General features: G+C 41.5%; 1 protein-coding gene across 1 annotated transcript in view; it reads left to right on the top strand.

The window, feature by feature from the left end:
- Window positions 1-19,356, top strand: part of KCNJ15 (potassium inwardly rectifying channel subfamily J member 15) — a 121,904-nt gene extending 102,548 nt beyond the window's left edge. The window contains exon 2 of the mRNA XM_089677904.1: window positions 17,619-19,356. Within this exon, the coding sequence (XP_089534030.1) occupies window positions 17,638-18,762 (1,125 nt within the window). The 5' untranslated portion in view covers window positions 17,619-17,637 and the 3' untranslated portion in view covers window positions 18,763-19,356. The remainder of the gene's footprint in view (window positions 1-17,618) is intronic.
- Window positions 19,357-20,442: the final 1,086 nt, after the last annotated feature.

Raw genomic sequence — 20,442 nt, 5'->3', positions numbered from 1 at the left:
AAGGCAGAAGTCCCAATACTTTTGGCAATATATTGTAATAAAAAAGGTTTTGCCTGGAGTTGGGCTTTAAAGTGTGTATCTCTTTTGTCAAGAATTCCTTGGCACAGAGCTCTCTAAATGCCTCGGAGCAGTTTGGCAAAGTAAAATAGGAATTAAAGTACGCAAATATATAAACAGAAACATAGTACACTTGTTCTTTCAATAGCCCTAACGAACACACAATTTGTAATCTCTGTTGATACTAAGTTTCCAAGTGCCAGCTGAAGGTGAAATTAGACTTGCAGTGGCTTCTCTAGAGGCTGATGGCCAAGAAAAGAGGCACTTAAAGTGCACCTGTTCCCCGACTATGAACAGTAAAATATTTACATGTTTTAAATGGCCAGTAGAAGAGCTTTAAAACAAGCTATCACTGACCTTTTTAGCTGCATGAACTGTGAAGTAATTAATTCTCAAAGAGCACAATAAAGACTCTAAAGTCAAGTTTAAGTTGGTTTCTAATAGCTTACAGCACCTGCAGTTTGTTTTCATTAGAAGATTGGCAGGTTGTGATTGAGGATTTGGAAAAATGGAGGTGGTCACTGTGGTTGGCTGTGACTGAGGGTCTAGAAAAATGGTGGGATTGCTGTGGCTGGCTATGAATGGAGAGATGGGAGGGGGCATATAGTGGCTTGCCGTTGTTGTGAAACTAGAGAGTTGGAGGGGGTTATAGCTGGCTGTAATTGGGCATGTGAAAGAATGGGGAGCACTATGGGTGGCTGTGATTGGGGTTTGGATAGATAAGTGGTCACAGTTGCTTGCTGTGGTTTGGGTCTGGAAAGATTGGGGTTCACTGTGGCTGTCTGTGTTTGGGGGTCTGAAAAGGTAGGGGTTAGTGTGGTTGGCAATGTTGAGGGTCTGGAAAGTTGGAGGAGGAGGGGAGGGCATGGTTGCTTTTTGTGCTTGGGAATCTAGAAAGTTGCAAGGTGATTATCATTGACTGTAGTTCGGTGTTTGGAAGAATTGGGAAGTACTGTGATTAGGGGTCTGGAGGGATGGTGGATCACTGTGGCTGGCTGTAGTTGAGAATCTGGAGAGTTGGAGGGGTTTATAGTTTGATGTAATTGGACATATGGAGGAATGGGGGGTACTGTTGGTAGCTGTGATTGGAGGTGTGAAGATGTGGTGTGGTAACTGTGTCTCCTGTGATTGGGGTCTGGATAGATGACGGGTCACAGTGGCTGGCTGTGGTTGGGAATCTGGAGAGTTGGAGTGGGTTATAGCTACCTGTGATTGGAAGCGTAGAAAAGTACGAAAGGTGCTGATGGTAGCTGTTATTGGAGGTCTGGAAAGAAGGAATGGTCACTGTGGCTGGCTGTGATTGGGGTCTGGGGATATGAGGGGTCACGGTGGCTCGCTGTGGTTGGGCATCTGGGGAATTGAAAAGGGGTTATAAATTGCTGTAATTAGACTTGTGGAAAAACTGGGAAGCACTGCAGCTTGCTGTGATTGGGGATCTGGAGAGATGGTGGGATCATGGTGGCTGGCTATGGTTGGGAATCTGGACAGTTGGAGTCAGTTTTAGCTGGCTGTAATTGGATGTGTGGAAAAACTAGGAGGTGTGCCTTTCTGTGATTGTTGATCTGCAGAGATGGGGGTCACAGTGGCTAGCTGTAGCTGAGAATATAGTGTTAGGGGGTATTACCTAACTGTAATTGAGCAAGTGGAAGAATGGGGGGGGACCGTTGGTGGATGTGATTGGGGGTCTGGAGAGATGGAGAATATGGTGGCAGGTTGTGAATGGGGGGTCTGAAAAGATGGTAGGTTCAATTGGGGGGTCTGGAAAGATGGGACGGGGTCGTTGTGGCTGGCTGTAGTTTGGAATCTGGAGAGTTGGAGGAGGGTTATAGCTGGCTGTTATTGAGCGTGTGGAAGATTGGGGGGCACTGTTGGTGGCTATGATTGGAAGCCTGAGGAGATGGAGGGCACATTGACTAGTTATTAATTGCGGTCTAAAAAGATGGTGGGATCAACTAGGAGTCTGGAAAGATGGGGGTCACTGTGGCTGGCTGTAGTTGGGAATCTGGAGTGTTGGAGAGGGGTTATAGTTGGCTATGATTGGGCATGTCTTTATAGATGGTGAGCACAATGGTTGGTTGTGGTTGAGAAACTGGAGAGGTGGGGGTTTATACAGGGGCGTATTTACCACAAGGCAAACAAGGGCGGCATTTTTCAGGGGGGCAGCACAAGAAGGGATGAAAGAAGGGGCACGTGCACCATGGGAACCAGGTGGGATCAGAGAGAGGCTGTGGGCTGCTTGATGGTGTATGTAGAGCCTGGCTCTTGCTCCCGGGGATGTCCGGAGCTGTGAAAATGAGTGTCTCTCCATCGCCTGGGGAAGGGGGGGTAGTGGAAGGCTCTCCCGACGAGTGTGAGGCAGGGGTGTTGTTGGTCAATGGCAGGTTGGTCAATGGCAGGTTCTCACCATGGGAAGGGGGGGGTTGTATTTGTCGGTGTCCGTGGGGGCAGACAATTTTTGTGCTGCCTAGGGTAGCACAAAACCTAAATACACCACTGGGTTTATATCTGGGTGTAATTGGGCATTTAAAAGAATTGTGAGGGAGTTTGGGTGGGTTGGGAGGTCTGGAGTGATATGTCGCATGTAGCTTGTCTGGTAAGACATGGGGAGTGGTGTCATTGTGGTGGGCTCTGGAGTGAATAACTGTGGATCACAAAGCCAATGGAAGTTGACACAAGACAAAAACAATGACCAAACTGAAGGAAAACTGAAATTAAAATTCACGTATACAGTTTTGCAAAACCTTTTTTATTGGTCCTTTAAAGTAATCTATTAGCTACAGATTACATTTGTTACGCAAGTGTGTATACTCGCATAACATGTCTCAATCACACGTCTGTATTCCCCTCTCTGCTTTCCGGTGGTATTGTTCTCAGATAGGTTCACCTAGGTTTATGCCATGAAATATTTGCTTCTACGGTGATATTAATGCATTGTGATTTGTGGCTTTCAAAGAACAGAAAACAAATATCCAATTTCCGTATTTGCTGATTAGACTATGTTTTGGATTTGAGTATCACCAGTGTACATAGCATGATGTCCTAATCTGAAGGATTACTGTAAATGGAAGAAAAGGGGAGAAACTCTCGATTTCTCTGCCGTCACTCAACCTTGACGATAACAATAACAAGCAATTGATGGAAATATGATCCCGGGCTCAGGTTTCAGGTCATGTAATGGGTGTAACGGGATGCATATTTATTTGTACTCTAATACGTAGAAATAATACGTAGAAATATGCTAATCCCCAAATACCTGATATTTAAATCTTTTTAGCATGGTGAATTCATGTACTCGTATCTTTTACATGGGATCTTTCCTCCACCTGTATTGCTTCCTCCTGACTTCCACATTCCTCATAACTTAAAGTAGAACTATGGGCAAAACTTTTTTTTCATTTTGGGTAGAGTGAGACCCAAAATATTTTTTTTTCGCCTCCTCTGTCCCATTGCGGAGATTTCCCTTTACTTCCTGTCCCATAGCCAAACAGGAAGCTAGAGGAATCTGTGCAAATAAAGGGAATTTCCTGTGGACCCCCAGGTTTCCAGAACTAGTGTCCCCATTGGAAGAGTTCCCCTCTATTACTTTTCTGGGGACAACCCAAAATTTGGTATTTTCTTTTACATTCACTTTCAATGATAATGGTAAACAGGACAAGTAGAGAGAATAAATCTCCCTAACACACAGCAATAAAAAATTGACAGGGGTTCTAATCCCGCAAGGATAGCAGGAGATTGTGTTGGCTGGGAACCGAACTTGGGTCAACTGCTTGGAAATGGAAACCAATTTACTACAAAGTCTTGAGGCAGCAGTGCGGGGATTTGAACTCATGACCTCATGCATGTAATCCCAGCACCACCATCGGAACTGCTGAAAATATATCCTTGCGTTGGTGGTATAGTGGTGAGCATAGCTGCCTTCTAAGCAATCGACCTGGGTTAGTTTCCTAGCCAACGCAATCTCCTTCACTTTGAACATGCTGTTTTGTCTCCAGAACAGGAAGTTATGGGAAATCTCCCCAATGGCATACAGTTGGTAAAAAAATAAATAAATGGGGGCCCCTTCTCTGCTCTAGCCATAATTTTAAAAAATGTTTTGGCTGTAGATATACTTGGCAGGTAGGCAAGCAGCAGTTGTGGAAAAAGGTAGGTGACGGCAATCCTGTTTTTCTCCCTGCACGGGTTTCTTTTAAAGATTAAAGGACAAGTTCATCTTTTTACAAAAAATGAAAAAGGTGAACTAACACCCTGCATCCTCCCCACCTGCCGATCCCCACCGCATTTACCTCCATGGATGATAGTTGTCACTGCCCAGGCAGTCGGTGCAGCAGTCTTGAAAGCCCAGCTCTTTTTTCCCTGTTTTTCCATAGGGCTTCCGGGATGGATCAGAGCGATTCTGATTGGTCAAAGTGGTCCCATGCCATCATGTGACCAATTGGAATCTGGTCCATCCTGCAAGCCCCAAGGAAAGATGGCAAAACAGTTTTACTTACCCGATCCTCCTTTCCCCCAGTGTTGGTACTCCCCTGCAGCAGTGGACCTTGGCATCCCCATGTCCAGTGCTGGGCTATGTGCTCTGCATTGGACATGATGACATTAAAGGTTCTGTGGCCTCTGGAGCATGTAGTAGCATGTAGTGAATACTCCCCTGCCCTCAGGCTCTTCTGAGCCTGAGGGCAGGGGAGTATTCACTACAAGACAAACAAGGAGCTTGCCTAGGGCGGCATTTTTCAGGGGGGTGGCAGAAGAAGGGACAAGACAAGGGACACACATAGTATGGAGACCAGGTGGGATCCATGAGAGGCTGCGGGCTGCTTGACTATGTATGCAGAGCCCAACTCTTGTTCCTGGGGATGTCCGAGATGTCTGGTGAGTGTGTCTCTCTTGGGGAAGGGGGGGTGGTGTGGCGGAAGGTGTATGGGGGGTGGTGAAAGGCTCTCTTGACCGTGGGGGGGGAGGGTGGTTGTTTTTTGTTGGTCATTGTCAGGCTCTCCGGGGGGGTTTGGGGTGATGTGGTGTTAGTTGGTGTCAGGCTCTGTCCATGAGGTGGGGATCCGATTTTTTTTGTTGCCTAGGGGAGCACAAAACCTAAATACACCACTGCCTGGGGGGGACTCACCTTACAGCCTTGAGGGAATCGAAGGATCAAGTTAGTTAACACTGCTTTTTGTGTCCTCCCCTGCCCCCCAGACCTAAATGGTAGTAGGGGGTAGGCCCACTGCAATGGGGCCTTTTTTTTTCTTGGAGTTCAGATTTTATTAACACATTACAGAAAAGATACAGCTGTCAGTTAGCTGAAAACCAACGGAAACCACAATGAAAGGAAGAGTAGCGGTATTTTTAATTCATTCTGGAGCAGTGCTTAATATGCGGACGACTGCAGATGGTGCTTAAATCCTAGTTCAACAATGGAAATCTTTGACTCTTGTCATGTGTATTTTGGGATGTATGAACTTGGGCTGCTGTTCCGCCCTGGCAGGTTAAACACAACATCTGTGGGAGAAAAGTGAGAGTTGTAACTTCTGCAAATCCCTGTCATGATAGAGGGATACTGCAGCTGCCAATACAGATTATGTCATCCTGATCTCGATCTGCAGTGATGACAGCTACACAACCCTGCTACTTAACCTCCTTGGCGGTATGATTCTTTCCGATTTTTTTGTGCTGAAAGCGGTACCATTATTTTGCATGGAAATATTTTGTTCTTTTATTGTAGGCTGTAATTTTTAGGAATAACTCACTGAAATCTATCTGAACAAGAGTCTAGTAAACATCCCGGATATGATAAAACTTGAAACACGAAATCATAAATGATAATTTAATAAATAATCATAAAAAATAATAATATAATAATAATAAATTTAATTCAATAATATAATCAAACCAAAAACACTGAAATTTGAAATACAGAGGCAAATTCGCACATCGCTGAGCAAAGTTGCAAAATCGTTTTCAGTGTCTGATGAGGAATTTCCCCCACAAATCATTATCACTCAATTCTGCAAGTGGTTCTGATTTACTATCACTGTTCTCTAGCCGGTCTAAAACCACTTTTGACGTAAAGGGACGCTTTTTGGACACCATGGACTTTTCTAAGTTTCCAGGCAGAAAGAACAGTCAAAATGTAGGCAGGGCGCAGGACAAAGCACTCGGGACAAATGTATGTGAAATGCATTGAAACAGCAATGACAGCAAAAATGACATTTTTTAAAAATTTCAAATTTGCCGCCGGTTCCGGCGCCCGTACGTCCCGACGTCACAGGGACCTGAACACGGAAGCCGGATCCCGGCATCGGCCGGAGGAGATGGCCGGGGACGCTGCAGGGGACACATCGCGGGAGCGAAGGACAAGGTAAGTGCTGCAGGGACTCCCTGAGCAATGCCGCATGGTAAGCCCGAGTGTAGCTCGGGGGTTACCGCTTTTGGTACTCAAATTTTACCCCGAGCTACACCCGGGAATACCGCTAAGGAGGTTAAAGAACTAAACTCAGAAAAAGAATGCTTATTTTTGTACTGTCAGTAAGGCTAGGTTCACATCTATGCAGTTTTCGTTTGATCCGTTTTTGCAGTGCTTTTTGTGTTGCAGTTTGCATATGCATTGTTGACGCGTTTTTGTCGCTTTTTTTTATGTGTTTTGCTTTTTTTTCTTGTTGCTAGGCAGATTAAAATGCAAAATGCAGCAAAAATGCAGCAAAAACGCACTACATGCTTTTCTGCAGTGTCTCAATTGAAATCTATAGAACCAACAATGCAACGTTTTGCATTTTAAAAAGTCCCTGACCCTTTCCAAACAAAAGCACTAAGTGAAAATGCGGACATGTGAACGTGTGCCATAGGAAATCATGTTAAATGGACTGCTGTGCATTACAGCAAAATGCTACAGAAAATGCATAAGTGTGAACCTAGACTAAGGCCAGGTTCACATCTATGCAGGTCACAGTTGCTGCGTTTTTCCGTTGTGTTTTGTGGTGCATTTTGCGTTTTTGAACACGAGTTTTTGATGCATTTTTTTGAGCTAATAGGAAAGTATGACAGTTTTGTTCATGCAGTGCGACTTTGATGCAGCTTTACACTCTCTCACTGGCACTCAAAGTAGCATCAAAGTTGTATCGAAGTAGTGCAGGAACCTTTATGTGTCCAAAGTCACATTTTAGAGACAAGGGTTAGGGTTAAATGTTAGGGTTAGAGTTAGGGTTGGGGTTAGCAGTAATTGTTAGGGTTGGTGTTCTAACCCAAACAATTACCGCTAACCCTAGACCTTAGCCCTAACCCTAACATTTAACCCTAACCCTAGACCTTAGCCCTAACCCTAACATTTAACCCTAACCCTAGACCTTAGCCCTAACCCTAACATTTAACCCTAACCCTAGACCTTAGCCCTAACCCTAGACCTTAGCCCTAACCCTAACAATTACCCTAACCCTAGACCTTAGCCCTAATCCTAACATTGAACTCTAACCCTAGACCTTAGCCCTAACCCTAGACCTTAGCCCTAACCCTAACATTTAACCCTAACCCTAGACCTTAGCCCTAACCCTAACAATTACCCTAACCCTAGACCTTAGCCCTAACTCTAACAATTACCCTAACCGTAGACCTTAGCCCTAACCCTAACATTTAACCCTAACTCTAGACTTTAGCCCTAACCCTAACAATTACCCTAACCGTAGACCTTAACCCTAACATTTAACCCTAACCCTAGACCTTAGCCCTAACCCTAACATTTAACCATAACTCTAGACCTTAGCCCTAACCCTAACAATTACCATAACCTTAGACCTTAGCCCTAACCCTAACATTTAACCCTTAGACCTTAGCCCTAACCCTAACATTTAACCCTTAGACCTTAGCCCTAAGCCTAACAATTACCCTAACCGTAGACCTTAGCCCTAACCCTAACATGCAGCTTTGGACACATAAGGGTTCTTGCACTACTTTGAGTGCCAGAGAGTGTAAAGTTGCACTAGTGCAGGAACCTTTATGTGTCCAAAGTCACATGTTAGAGACAAGGGTTAGGGTTAAATGTTAGGGTTGGGGTTAGCAGTAATTGTTAGGGTTGGTGTTCTAACCCAAACAATTACCCTAACCCTAGACCTTAGCCCTAACCCTAACAATTACCCTAACCCTAGATTGTAAGCTCCCAGGAACAGGACGCTCAGATCCCTCCTGTATTGAATTGTATTGTAACTGTACTGTCTGCCTTCATGTTGTTAAGCACTGAGTAAACTGTTGGCGCTATATAAATCCTGTATAATAAAAATAATGTCTTTCAGACTTCTCCGTATGTTAGCAGTATGCTTTTCAGTTTCTCTTTGGCTGTCTTACAATTGCTGCTCACTATGTGCTATCAGATTTTCCATATCACATACTGACAAAAGCTAACCAGTTCAAAGCAAACCTATACAACCCCCTGATGAAGCCACGTGACCAGTGGCGTAACGCGTAGGGGTGGGGCTGTAATGTCACTCGGAGAAAGCCGGATTGTTTGACAGACGGCGGGTGCATGACTCATCGGTCGGCGGACTACTCGTTATATACAAATTGCCTCATACTTTGTACAACAAATGTGAGTGTATCTTCTGGAAGTAATAAAGCAGGAATTTTTTAAAAGGATAAAACACTATGTTTGGTAATTTGTCCCCACATATGGAGAAACGCATGGAGAGGAGATCATAAGGGGATTTGAATTTCGTAAGGAGTGATCAATCCCGAATGGGCTAATTAAAGATAAAGGATATCCATATTTCACAGTCTATTAAGGAGGAATTTCATCCAAGCAGGTTCCATAGGAGGTGAACCACAAGCGCATATAGCCTAATTGCAGGCAGATAAGGAGGTGAGCATACATCTGCACTAATTAGAGGATTCACAGAGAGTCACGGATTCACAAAAAGTCACCAATTCAAGATTAAATCAAGCACAGAGTCACTGAATTTAAAGGACATTATTAATATATATTTTTTATTTTTTATTTTTTTATTTGCAGTATATATATATATATATAGTATATATTTTTTATATATATTTCACATTTTTTGTTTTTTCACAAATTATGGTGCAATATTGGTTTATTTATTTTTATTATCACGCACAAATCATTATATCATGTATCTTTTAAGAGAATCATATTCACATTTAGGTATTTTCTACACAAGTGTTTATTATATTTAGTTTTTTTTGCATCACTGTATACTAATGTTTTTTTACATTTTTATATATTTTTGTGTATCAGATCATTTGATTACACATTGTCAATTTTTGGGTGTATTTAGGAATAAGGAATATAGAAGAGATACCTATTATTAGGAGCGCAACACAATATGAAAAATTAACTATATGGACACAGTGGTAGTTGTGTGTTGAGTGTTTGCGATCCAATTATACTTGGGACATATTGTGTCCATTTTTGGCGTTCTTGGGGGGCTGTTATTTGGTGGATACAACTTGGCTCTCAAGTCATACAGATATCTACTATACAGACCGGTTGTTTCTATAGTAAAGGCTGATTTCGTTTTATAATCCAGCAGCTCCGCATGAACTGTCGGCCACAAGGGCATAAAGGAATGACACATATGGCTCTCCGCATGAGTCCTAATTTGATATAATGTTTTTTGGGTTGTTTTTTTCATAGGCATGTAAAGTAATATTTTATATTTTTTTATATTTTACATAAAATAAATTTAAAATTTTACCTTTTCTTTTATATTTTTGCAGTTGTTGAAACTTTCTATTTAGAAACAAAAATTTGTAAGTCTAGGTTCACGCCTATGCATTTTCCACTGCGTTTTGCAGAAACGCACAGCAGTCCATTTAACATGATTTCCTATGGGACAGGTTCACATCTCTGCATTTTCATCCGGTGTGTTTTTTGGAAAGGGTCAGGGACTTTTTTAAACGCAAAACGTTGCGTTTTTGGTTCTATAGACTTCAATGGAGATGCTACAGAAAAGCATTTGGTGCATTTTAGATGAGTTTTTTTATTCATTTTTGAATTTGTGTTTTATTCTGCCAAGCAACAAGTTGAAAAAAAAATGCATAAAAAAAGCAGCGAAAATGCATCAAAAGCACATGTGAAAAAATGCAAAAAGCACCACAAAAAGCACTGCAGAAACAGATCAAATGCAAACTGTATAGATATGAATCTAGCTTAACTGTTAGGCCTCATATACACTGTTTTTTTCTGCTGCTCCTGGGGGTGTCCGGTGTTTTTTTTCCTGCCTTTAAATGTCTCTCCATGTTAACCTATGAGGTTAATTTATTCAATCAGTGCGTTCCAGTTGTAGAAAATAAAGTAGAACATGCTGCATTTTTATTCACAGAACTGTACTGGAACGCAGTAAAATGCACCAAAAACGCACTGGAATGCACATGTCCCTATTTAAATTGAAGAAAAAGAGAGGGGAAAAAATTAACCGGAATGCATCAAAAACACATCAAAAACGCACATGCGGAAACGCCATTACATTAAGCTCCACCTGTTGACTGCAAGCGGAAATGTGAAATATCGAAATGGGAGAGTTTTATACATATAAAAGCACAATTTTTGTATTAAAAAAAAATAAATAAAATATATATATATATATATTGATATATATATATAACATTATAGTATTATATATAAATATTCATATATATATATATATATATATATATATTATATATATAATTTTTATGTAACTTTTTTTATTAAAATTTTTTTTACAATATATATATATATATATATAAAAGATAGTGTTTTAGTGTCCAACTTTCTTTTTTTCTATATAGGACATTTGGGAGGGCCTGATTGCTATGCACTGTGATTGATCATCGTTGTGCACTCCACCCATATTACTGCTTTGTATAAATATTTTTATATATATATATTTTTTTAATGTAACTGTTTTATTAAAGAAATAATTACAAAACAAACAAATATATATATATATATATATATATATATATATATATATGTAAATAAGATAGTGTTTGTAGAACACTATGATGTATGGGTTTGTCCATTTTTTTCAATCACCCTTTTGTATGGTGGTTTATCAACAATAAAAGTTTTTTATGTGCAGTAATCCATCTTTCTTTTTTCTATATATGGCCTTTGGGAGGGCCTGATTGCTATGTACTGTGATTGATCATCGTTGTACACTCCACCCATATTACTGCTTTGTATATATACACTGTATATATATATATTTTTTTTTAAATGTAATTGTTTTATTAAAAAATAATTACAAAATAAATATATATATATATATATATATATATATAAGATAGTGTTTGTTGAACACTATGATGTATGGGTTTGTCCATTTTTTTTTTCACCCTTTTGTATGGTGGTTTATCAATAATAAAAGTTTTTGTTGTGCAGTAATCCAACTTTCTTTTTTCTATATACGGCCTTTGGGAGGGCGTGATTGCTATGCACTGTGATTGATCATCGTTGTGCACTCCACCCATATTACTGCTTTGTATATATATATATATATATATATATATATTTTTTTTTAAATACATTTGTGATTTAATGATTGCAGTTGCAGTCTGTTTTGAGTAATCAGTTCTGTACCTGGGTTCAACATGAATCTTCCCTTAAGGCAACACTGAACGCACTCCATATTAACATAAATACCTGTTTTTCTACTGACCCTGACAAAACCAGCTTGTACAAGAACACAAGTTATAGATGCCATGTGAGATAATATGTCACGTCTGGCTACATTGTATGACTAAAAAACATTGCTAAACAAGTCTTTTTTTTCCACAAGAACTGAATGTTCATTGACTTTCCCATTGTAAAGCGTCCTACACTTGTTTTGCTTGGAAATCTACAGCACTCCACATTTCCATGTGTTTGAGTAAAGAAGTGTAAGATGCTCAAAACTGTTGCTTTCATTTCTACATTATGTACTTGAGATCTTGTACCTGTCTTCTCAGCCAGGGGTGGACTGACAACTGATGGGGCCCCCGGGCAATAGGGGATCATGGGGCCCCTGTGTCCTTGCCCAAACTCAAAAAAGCCTATGAAAAAGGTACCAGGAGCATCTCATGGGGCCCCCTACTCACCCTGGGCCCTCGGGCAGTGCCCGAGTTTCCAAATGGTCAGTCTGCCCCTGTTCTCAGCCATTCATATTGAGCTAATAAAATAGGACTGCCCAATGTTAGGAGAAGACATGAAAGAATTGGTGCAACAAAACCAAGATTCAACAATATTTTTGAAAATCTCCAGTTCTGAAAAGCCGATGGAGGTTTCTTATTTAAATAACTATAAATTCAGGGTTTGGCACGATAATGCAATGCTTACTGATTTGTCAATGTACCTAATGACAGAAATTATTATAGAATACAATTACAGAACAAAAATAATCAGGACTGATGATGTATTTTTGTTACAGCACCCCAGCAACAAAATGGAGAGAGCCCTCCTGCGTGGCTCATAATATTCTTCATGCCCTTCCAAAGATATGAATTGTAGTGAAATGTGTTGGGATTTTGACAATAATATCCAGTTGACCTCCGGAAGATTTACCCCTCCTCATAACCAGGCCATTTTTTGCCATACGGCGCTGTCCTACTTTAACTGACAATTGTGCGGTCATGCAACACTGTACTCAAACGGAATTTATTTCAGTTTTTTTCACGCAAATAGAGCTTTCTTTTGGTGGTATTTGATCACCGCTGTTTTTATTTTAAATTTTTGGCACTATAAACAAAAAAAAGAATGTATTTTTAAAAACTTAAAAAAAACAATATTTTTAACTTTTTGCTATAAAACATATATAATAAAACATTTTTTTTTTTTTATAAATTTAGGCCAAAATGTATTCTGCTACATTTCTTTGGTATATTAAGCGGTTTGCGTGAAAACCATCACGTCTACAAACAATGGTATATATACCGGAATGTTTTGGGTTTTTTTAATGGCGGCAATCAGCGACTTATAGCATGACTGTGATAAATACGGCGGGCATTCTGACACTAACTGATTCTGGGTGGAAACTTACTAAAGGCCACCGAAATCTCCAGCGACACGGATACAGTGATCAGTGCTAATAAAAAGCACTGTCATTGTACTAATAACACTGGGCAGAAAGAGGTTAACATCTGGGATGATCAACAGGTTAATTGTGTGTTAGGGAGTATGATTATTGTGTACTGTGTGGTGTTTTACTAGGGGATGTGCTAGTTTTTATTTCTCTGTTTTGCAGGGAGATAAAAACCAGCACATCCCCGCTGACAGGAGAGTTTACATTCACAGATCTCTCTCCTGCCAGTTGCTCCACCGATCCCCAGGTCCCAGCCATGAATCGCTGGAACTGGTGATTGACATGTACAGGAACCAATGACAGCACAGGTAGGCCCCCTACCCGGAAATGCAGAATCACTTATACATACCTCCCAACAGTCCCGGATCGGGTGGGACTTTCCCACTTTGTCCTGCGGTCCCGGTGTACAGGGACTTTGTCCAGCATTACTCTATCCACTCTTTACATGCTAGCTTCCAGCCGAGCAGGACCTGCAGCAGTGTGAACAGTGTGCACATCTAGCACAGTCAGGGATTGGTGGGCTAGCCAGCGGGGCTTGCAGCCGCAATGAGAGAGAGCATGCAGCTGTCACCTCCAACCTGTGATGTCAGGGATGGGCGGGGCCAATATGTGTTTCAGGGGCTCCACCCCCTTTGTCAAGCAAGCACTGCATAGACAAACAGCCGGTATTTATACATTGCTGTCCAGGGAAGACAGTGACAAGGGGCAGGACCTACTGCAGTGGTCTCAAAACTGCGGCCAAGGGGCCGGATGCGACCCTTTGCTTGCTTTTATCTGGCCCTTGTGGGACTATTTAATCCACTGACATCCACAAATTCCTCCCAGTGATACCAACAATGGGGCACATTTGCAACCAATGACGCCAACGATAGGGCACAGTTCATCCCAATGATACCAAGAATGGAGCCCAATGACACCATTGATGGGGCAAAATTCCTCTCACTAACGCCAAAGATGGGGCATTGCTTATTCGCACCGATGTCGGGACATTTTCTGGTCTGGCCCCCCTAAAGTCTGAAGGACAGTAAACTGGCCCTTTGTTTAGAAAGATTGGAGACCTCTGACCTACTGGAACTACTGCATGTGCACGGTAATAATAAACCTGAATTATACAGCGCTGTGAGTGCGCATGCAGGAGTTCCAATTGGTCCTGTCCTTTGCCACCTTTTTCTCGGTTGGCACTGTATAAATGCTGGCTATTTACTTATGAACAGGTTGTTTTTTAAAAAGGGGTGGAGCCCCTGAAACGCATAGAGGCCCCGCCCATCTCTGACATCACAGGTTGGACTTGACAGCTGCACTCTCTCTCATTGCAGCCGTACCCCCACTGGCTTTTTTGCCAATCCCTGGGTGTGCTAGATGTTCACACTGCTGCAGGTCCTGCTCGGCTGCACTCATCTGATGCCGGCATCCTTGCCTCGGCTCCTGTATGCTGTTAATTAAGATTTTAGAACGTAAGTGTATGTTTAATTGGTGCCTTTGCGGTTTAACTAACTCCTGAATCCTGCACTCTGTACAAAACACACTCCTGAATCCTGCACTCTGTATGTAACGCATCCCTGAATCCAGCATTCTGTATGAAATGCATCCCTGAATCCTGCAATCTGTATGTAATGCATCCCTGAACCCTGCACTCTGTATGTAACACATCCCTGAATCCTGCACTCTGTATGTAACGCATCCCTGAATCCTGCACTCTGTATGAAACGCACTCCTGAATCCTGCACTTTGTAACGCATCCCTGAATCCTGCACTCTGTATGTAACCCATTCCTGAAACCTGCACTCTGCACGAAACACACTCCTGCATCCTGCACTCTGTATGTAACGCACTCCTGAATCCTGCACTCTGTATGTAACGCATCCCTGAATCCTGCACTCTGTATGTAACGCACTCCTGAATCCTGCACTCTGTATGTAACGCACTCCTGAATCCTGCACTCTGTATGTAACGCATCCCTGAATCCTGCACTCTGTATGTAACGCACTCCTGAATCCTGCACTCTGTATGTAACGCACTCCTGAATCCTGCACTTTGTATGCAATGCATCCCTGAATCCTGCACTCTGTATGTAACGCACTCCAGCAACAGTAGATTTACCCACCAACAATGGACCCCAGCAAAAAATACCACCCCAGCAACAACCACATATCTTCCCTCACCAGTAGATCCCTTCCAGCAACAATTGATCTCCCAGAATTAATAGATCCCTCTCCGGCAACAATGGACCACCATGAAAAAATAGATCCCCTCCAGTGACAATAGATCCCCCAGCAGCCAGCATCAATAGACCCTCCAGCACACCCCAGCACACCTTGCCATTACGTACATTCAGTGCTGGTGGTGCTGAAGGCGCCGGAACTGCGTCTCTCCCCCCCCCCATTCTCACTGAAAAAAAGCCCTGGTTTTTCCCATCTCCTGATTTTCACCTAAAGTTGAGGGAAATACAAACCCTCAGTTTTGCCCATCTCTGTATTTAAGTGGGATGCAAGAAACAAGGCTGTGAAATAGTTTAGCTTGTTGGATTTGCATTGAGATTTGGATCTTTAATTTATTATGTTTTGAACAAAGCTTACATTTTAGTTTGTTGGGATGTATGTTAGGGTCAGGGGCGGACTGACCATTTGGAAACTCGGGCAGTGCCCGAGGGCCTGGGATCAGTAGGGGGGCCCATGAGATGCCCCTGGTACCTTTTTCATAGGCTTTTTTGAGTTTGGGCAAGGACACAGGGGCCCCATGATCCCCTATTGCCCGGGGGCCCCATGAGTTGTCAGTCCGCCCCTGGTTAGGGTAGATACATTGCACAGTAATGTTGCTGTCATTACAAGAGTGTCAGGACTCTTAACAATAATAAACTGGTTCTCTGGTCGCAAGCTACCTGATAACTAATCTCATTGTACAGCATTACATTGGATGTAATGGGAGGAATTTGAATCCCAAATCTGGTATAAGTTGCTGTGTTGGTGAACCAGCAAGTGTTTAGATCAGGTGTCCCTAAACTCTTAAAGTAGAACTATAGGCAAAACTTTTTTTTTTTCAGAGCAAGGGACGTTAATAACCCCTGTCAGATTTTTTTTTTCGCCATCTGTGTCCCATTGTGGAGGTTTCACTTCCTGTCCTATAGCTACACAGAAAGTGAGAGAAAATCCCTGCACATTAAGGGAACTCCTTGGGGACTCCCACCTCACCAGAACTATTGATCCCATTGGAAGATTTCCCCTCTATTATTTTTCTGGGGACAACCCAAATTTTGGGGTTTCTTTACTTTCATTTTTAATGATATAAGCAAACTGGACAAATTGAAAGAGTGAATCTCCGTAATGGGGGAACAGATAGCTATAACAACTGACAAGCATTCCAATCCCTCTGCACTCTATCCAAAACAAAACAAAAAGTTTTGCCTTTAGTTATACTATACGCTTATTGTCCCCTTTCATGAAGTTTCAGATTGTTTGTGTTCCTCCCAACATTTATTATATGAAATATTTTTATACATTTCTATAGTAGTACTATGAATAATAATCATATTGTATGTGAATACATTCAACACTTACTCTTGGCATCAACAGTTGATTACATTGTTAAAATTGCTAAATTCTTGGTAATACATTTCTTGGCACTACTGCTATCATTATACAGTATGTGTACTCACTGGCTCTACAACAGAGTTTGAAATGGGTGGGGTGATCTCAGTAAAAGAAGTGAACACGTATGTACTGTATATCCTTCATTAAGCAGGAGGGTCACAAAGGTCCTTTAGGCGCACCCTGAAAACCCACCTCTTCAGGGAAGCCTACCCCACCCCCTGCTAACTTGCCGACCTCCTCCACTCTTCCTACCACTCCATCCCCCACAGCTTTCTCCTCCTGTGCCACCATCTCCTCCCTCCTAGATTGTAAGCTCGAAAGAGCAGGGCCCTCGATCCCCTCATGTTTTGCATTGTATTGTATTGTTATTGTTCTGTCCCCCGTTGTAATGTACAGCACTGAGCGAACTATTGGCGCTTTGTAAATACTGTATAATAAAAATAATAATAATGATCTCAGTGGCTGATCATCCAACCTTGAGTAATGCTGTATTGCCACAAGCCATCTCACCTTCAGGACTAGGGACCGGCTTGAAGCTCTACAGAGATCTCAAAAGATGAATCGATCCCAATTTACTTTTTATCATTTATTGACCACCTATTGACCCCCCCAGTCACTTACTGATCCCCAGCCATTTTGACAACCTCTGGGATAGTCCCTTTGACCCCTGGTGGTCATTATGGATTACGTTTGGAACCATAATTTAGATAGAGATGTGTTTAAAACGTAGACTAGAAACTAGGAGGAGCACCTTTTGGCATGCCTTGGAAATCTTACATAATCTTAATGTTAGTAATAGTGCCTTTGTATACACAGTGCTATAATTAAGTTTTACTGTTCATACAAATTGGCAACTAGCAAAATATATGTTTGTTAATTGAATCCCTGCTGTATGGTAATATTTTTGGGGCTTACCATTCCTCTTTCTTCTCTCCTTTAGTGCTCTTCCAGAGAAGATTATGGATACCATTGACTCTGATTCCGCAGGCTGCCCACTGGTTCAAAATGTGATTCATAATGAAGTGAAGTCTGAGAGGCCAAGGGTGATATCTAAGAGTGGACATAGCAATGTCAAGATTGATAAAGTGGAGGGTGTCTTCTTTCTGTACCTCCAAGACTTGTGGACCACTGTTATTGACATGAAATGGAGGTATAAGCTGACCTTGTTTGCGGCCACCTTCTTCCTGACATGGTGCTTTTTTGGAATCATATATTTTGTGATAGCATTAATTCATGGAGATGTCAACATTGAACCAAATACAAACCATACTCCATGTGTAATGAACGTTGACTCCTTTACTGGTGCCTTTCTCTTTTCTCTGGAGTCACAGACCACAATTGGTTATGGATTTCGCTTCATTACTGAAGAGTGCCCTGTTGCTATCCTCTTACTTGTGGCCCAACTGGTCCTGACAACTTTAATAGAAATTTTCATTACTGGTACATTCCTTGCCAAAATTGCTAGACCTAAAAAGAGGGCTGAAACCATTAAATTCAGCAACAAGGCTGTGATCACAAAACACAATGGAAAGACATGTTTGGTAGTACAGGTGGCCAACATGAGAAAAAGCTTGCTGATACAATGTCAACTCTATGGTAAGCTGCTTCATACCTATGAGACCAAAGAAGGGGAGAAGATCTTGCTAAAGCAAGACAACATGAGCTTCCATGTAGACTCTTCTTCAGAAAGCCCCTTTTTGATTCTGCCATTAATGTTTTATCATGTGCTGGATGAAAAAAGCCCACTGAGTGATCTTACAGCTGAGAACATAAAGACAAAAGACTTTGAACTTGTTGTTCTTCTCAACGCCACAGTGGAATCTACCAGCACAGTTTGCCAAAGCAGAACCTCATATTTGCCAGATGAGATCTACTGGAGCTATGAATTTGTTCCGGTTGTCTCTTTGTCCCAGCATGGCAAGTATGTTGCAGATTTCAGCAACTTTGATAAAATCAGAAAAAGTGAAATACAAACCACATTCTACACAAATACCGAGAAGCAAAGATTAGAAGAAGAATACCGACGGCAAGAATTAAAAGAAAGACAGAATCAATCATTTATAACATTGCAGAGTGATGTTTGACTATTACAAGTTGTAGCATGGGCAATATCTTGAGTTTTGTTGACTTTGGGAACTGGTTATACCTGTGCCTAATAAGCTACTTACCTAGCTAAACACTCAGATCAACCACCAGTGACTGCAAACCACTTGTTATGGATAATTTATTTATCTTGCCATTTTATCCAATTATATTTGATTTATCTTCTTCCTAAGTGCCATACTGGGAAAGCCAGTTAACATATGCACTGAACTGTGAACTCAGAAACTATAAAACCAAATCACTGTAATCTTTTACTTGTGATCACTTACTGACACAGTAAAAAAAAAAAAGAATAAAATACTTGGCAGAGCAGCAAACACGTGACAGCACTAAATCCAATCAGAAAAAAAATACACTGACAAGAATTTCAGCAATCTTTTGTAAAATAATATCTATTTTAGTGTATAAAATATTGGATGTGAAAAGTCCAAACTCAAACTCTATAACAGTAAATGCAGTATGGAAACACTTCATGCAAATTATGGTTTGAAATTTAAAAGTAACAAAGGTTGTGTTCTTTATTTGATTTTTTTGTACATTTTTATTAGTTCAGAAAGAAACCCTTTTGTCCTTCATCATTTTTCTTTATAAGCATCTTTGTGAAATCTATTCAGAAGTTACTCACCCTGTACAGCCACCAAATACACTGGGTAAAAAATACGCAGAAATAAGGACTTCAATGTTATGTTGCTGAGAGAGTTGTGATAGGCCATACTCAAACCTTTGATAATGGATGTTTTGATCCTGATAGGACAGTTTGAATTCCGAGCAGGGGTGGACTGACCATTTGGAAACTCGGGCACTGCCCGAGGGCCCGGAGGCAGTAGGGGGCCCCATGAGATGCCCCTGGTACCTATTTTCATAGGCTTTTTTGAGTTTGGGCAAGTACACGGGCCCCATGATCCCCTATTGCCCGGGGGCCCCATGAGTTGTCAGTCCGCCCCTGATTCCGAGACATCTTGGAGGATCAAATATGGTTTCATCCAGCTGTCAGAATGGCCAAGCAACCTTTCATAAACTACTGGAGATGCATACAGTTGGTTCAGTTTCTAATAATACATGATTGAGAGGTATGGAACTGTAAAAGAGGTATAATCATTTAGTTCAGATTAGCTACATTTTCAGAAAACAGAACATATATTGGCCTCTACATTGCACTGTCAAAACAATGCAGAGTTGTTTTTAATTTAAAGGGTAATAGAATAAAAAATGGTGTATATGATGCAGTCTGTCACCGACATTAACACAGCAGGTTTTTTTTCATAGTTTTTCTACTTGCCAGTAGATCCATTATTTTTCCCATTCCTGTAACAGACTGAGGTGTCCGTTTTATGAACCAGCGGTAATAGAACGCTGCTCAGTTCTCCGGCATTCTCGGAGAACACAGTTCTCCTGTGAATGCAGTTTATGAACCAGTTCTCTGAACGAAGGGAGAACGGTCTCCAAACGCTGGAGAACGGTCTACAAACTCTGGAAAACGGCTGATTTTACTATAATCTCGTGAGATTACAGTAAAAGATCAGTTTACTAAACAGAGGTAAATTATCTCTGCTTAGTTTTCGGTCCCTCTGATTCTCCAGCTCTGGGCTGGAGAATCTGGAGGGAGAACACAGATCTCCAGAGAAGGGCTGACATGATCTCCTGAGTGTCATAAACTGTGA

Source organism: Staurois parvus, unplaced genomic scaffold (assembly GCF_062004578.1).
Source record: "Staurois parvus isolate SC_StPar_1 unplaced genomic scaffold, SC_StPar_1.0 ptg000195l, whole genome shotgun sequence".
NCBI classification, from domain to species: Eukaryota; Metazoa; Chordata; class Amphibia; order Anura; family Ranidae; genus Staurois; species Staurois parvus.
Note: the sequence above shows the minus strand (reverse complement) of the source record. Positions and strands in the feature narration are given on the sequence as shown.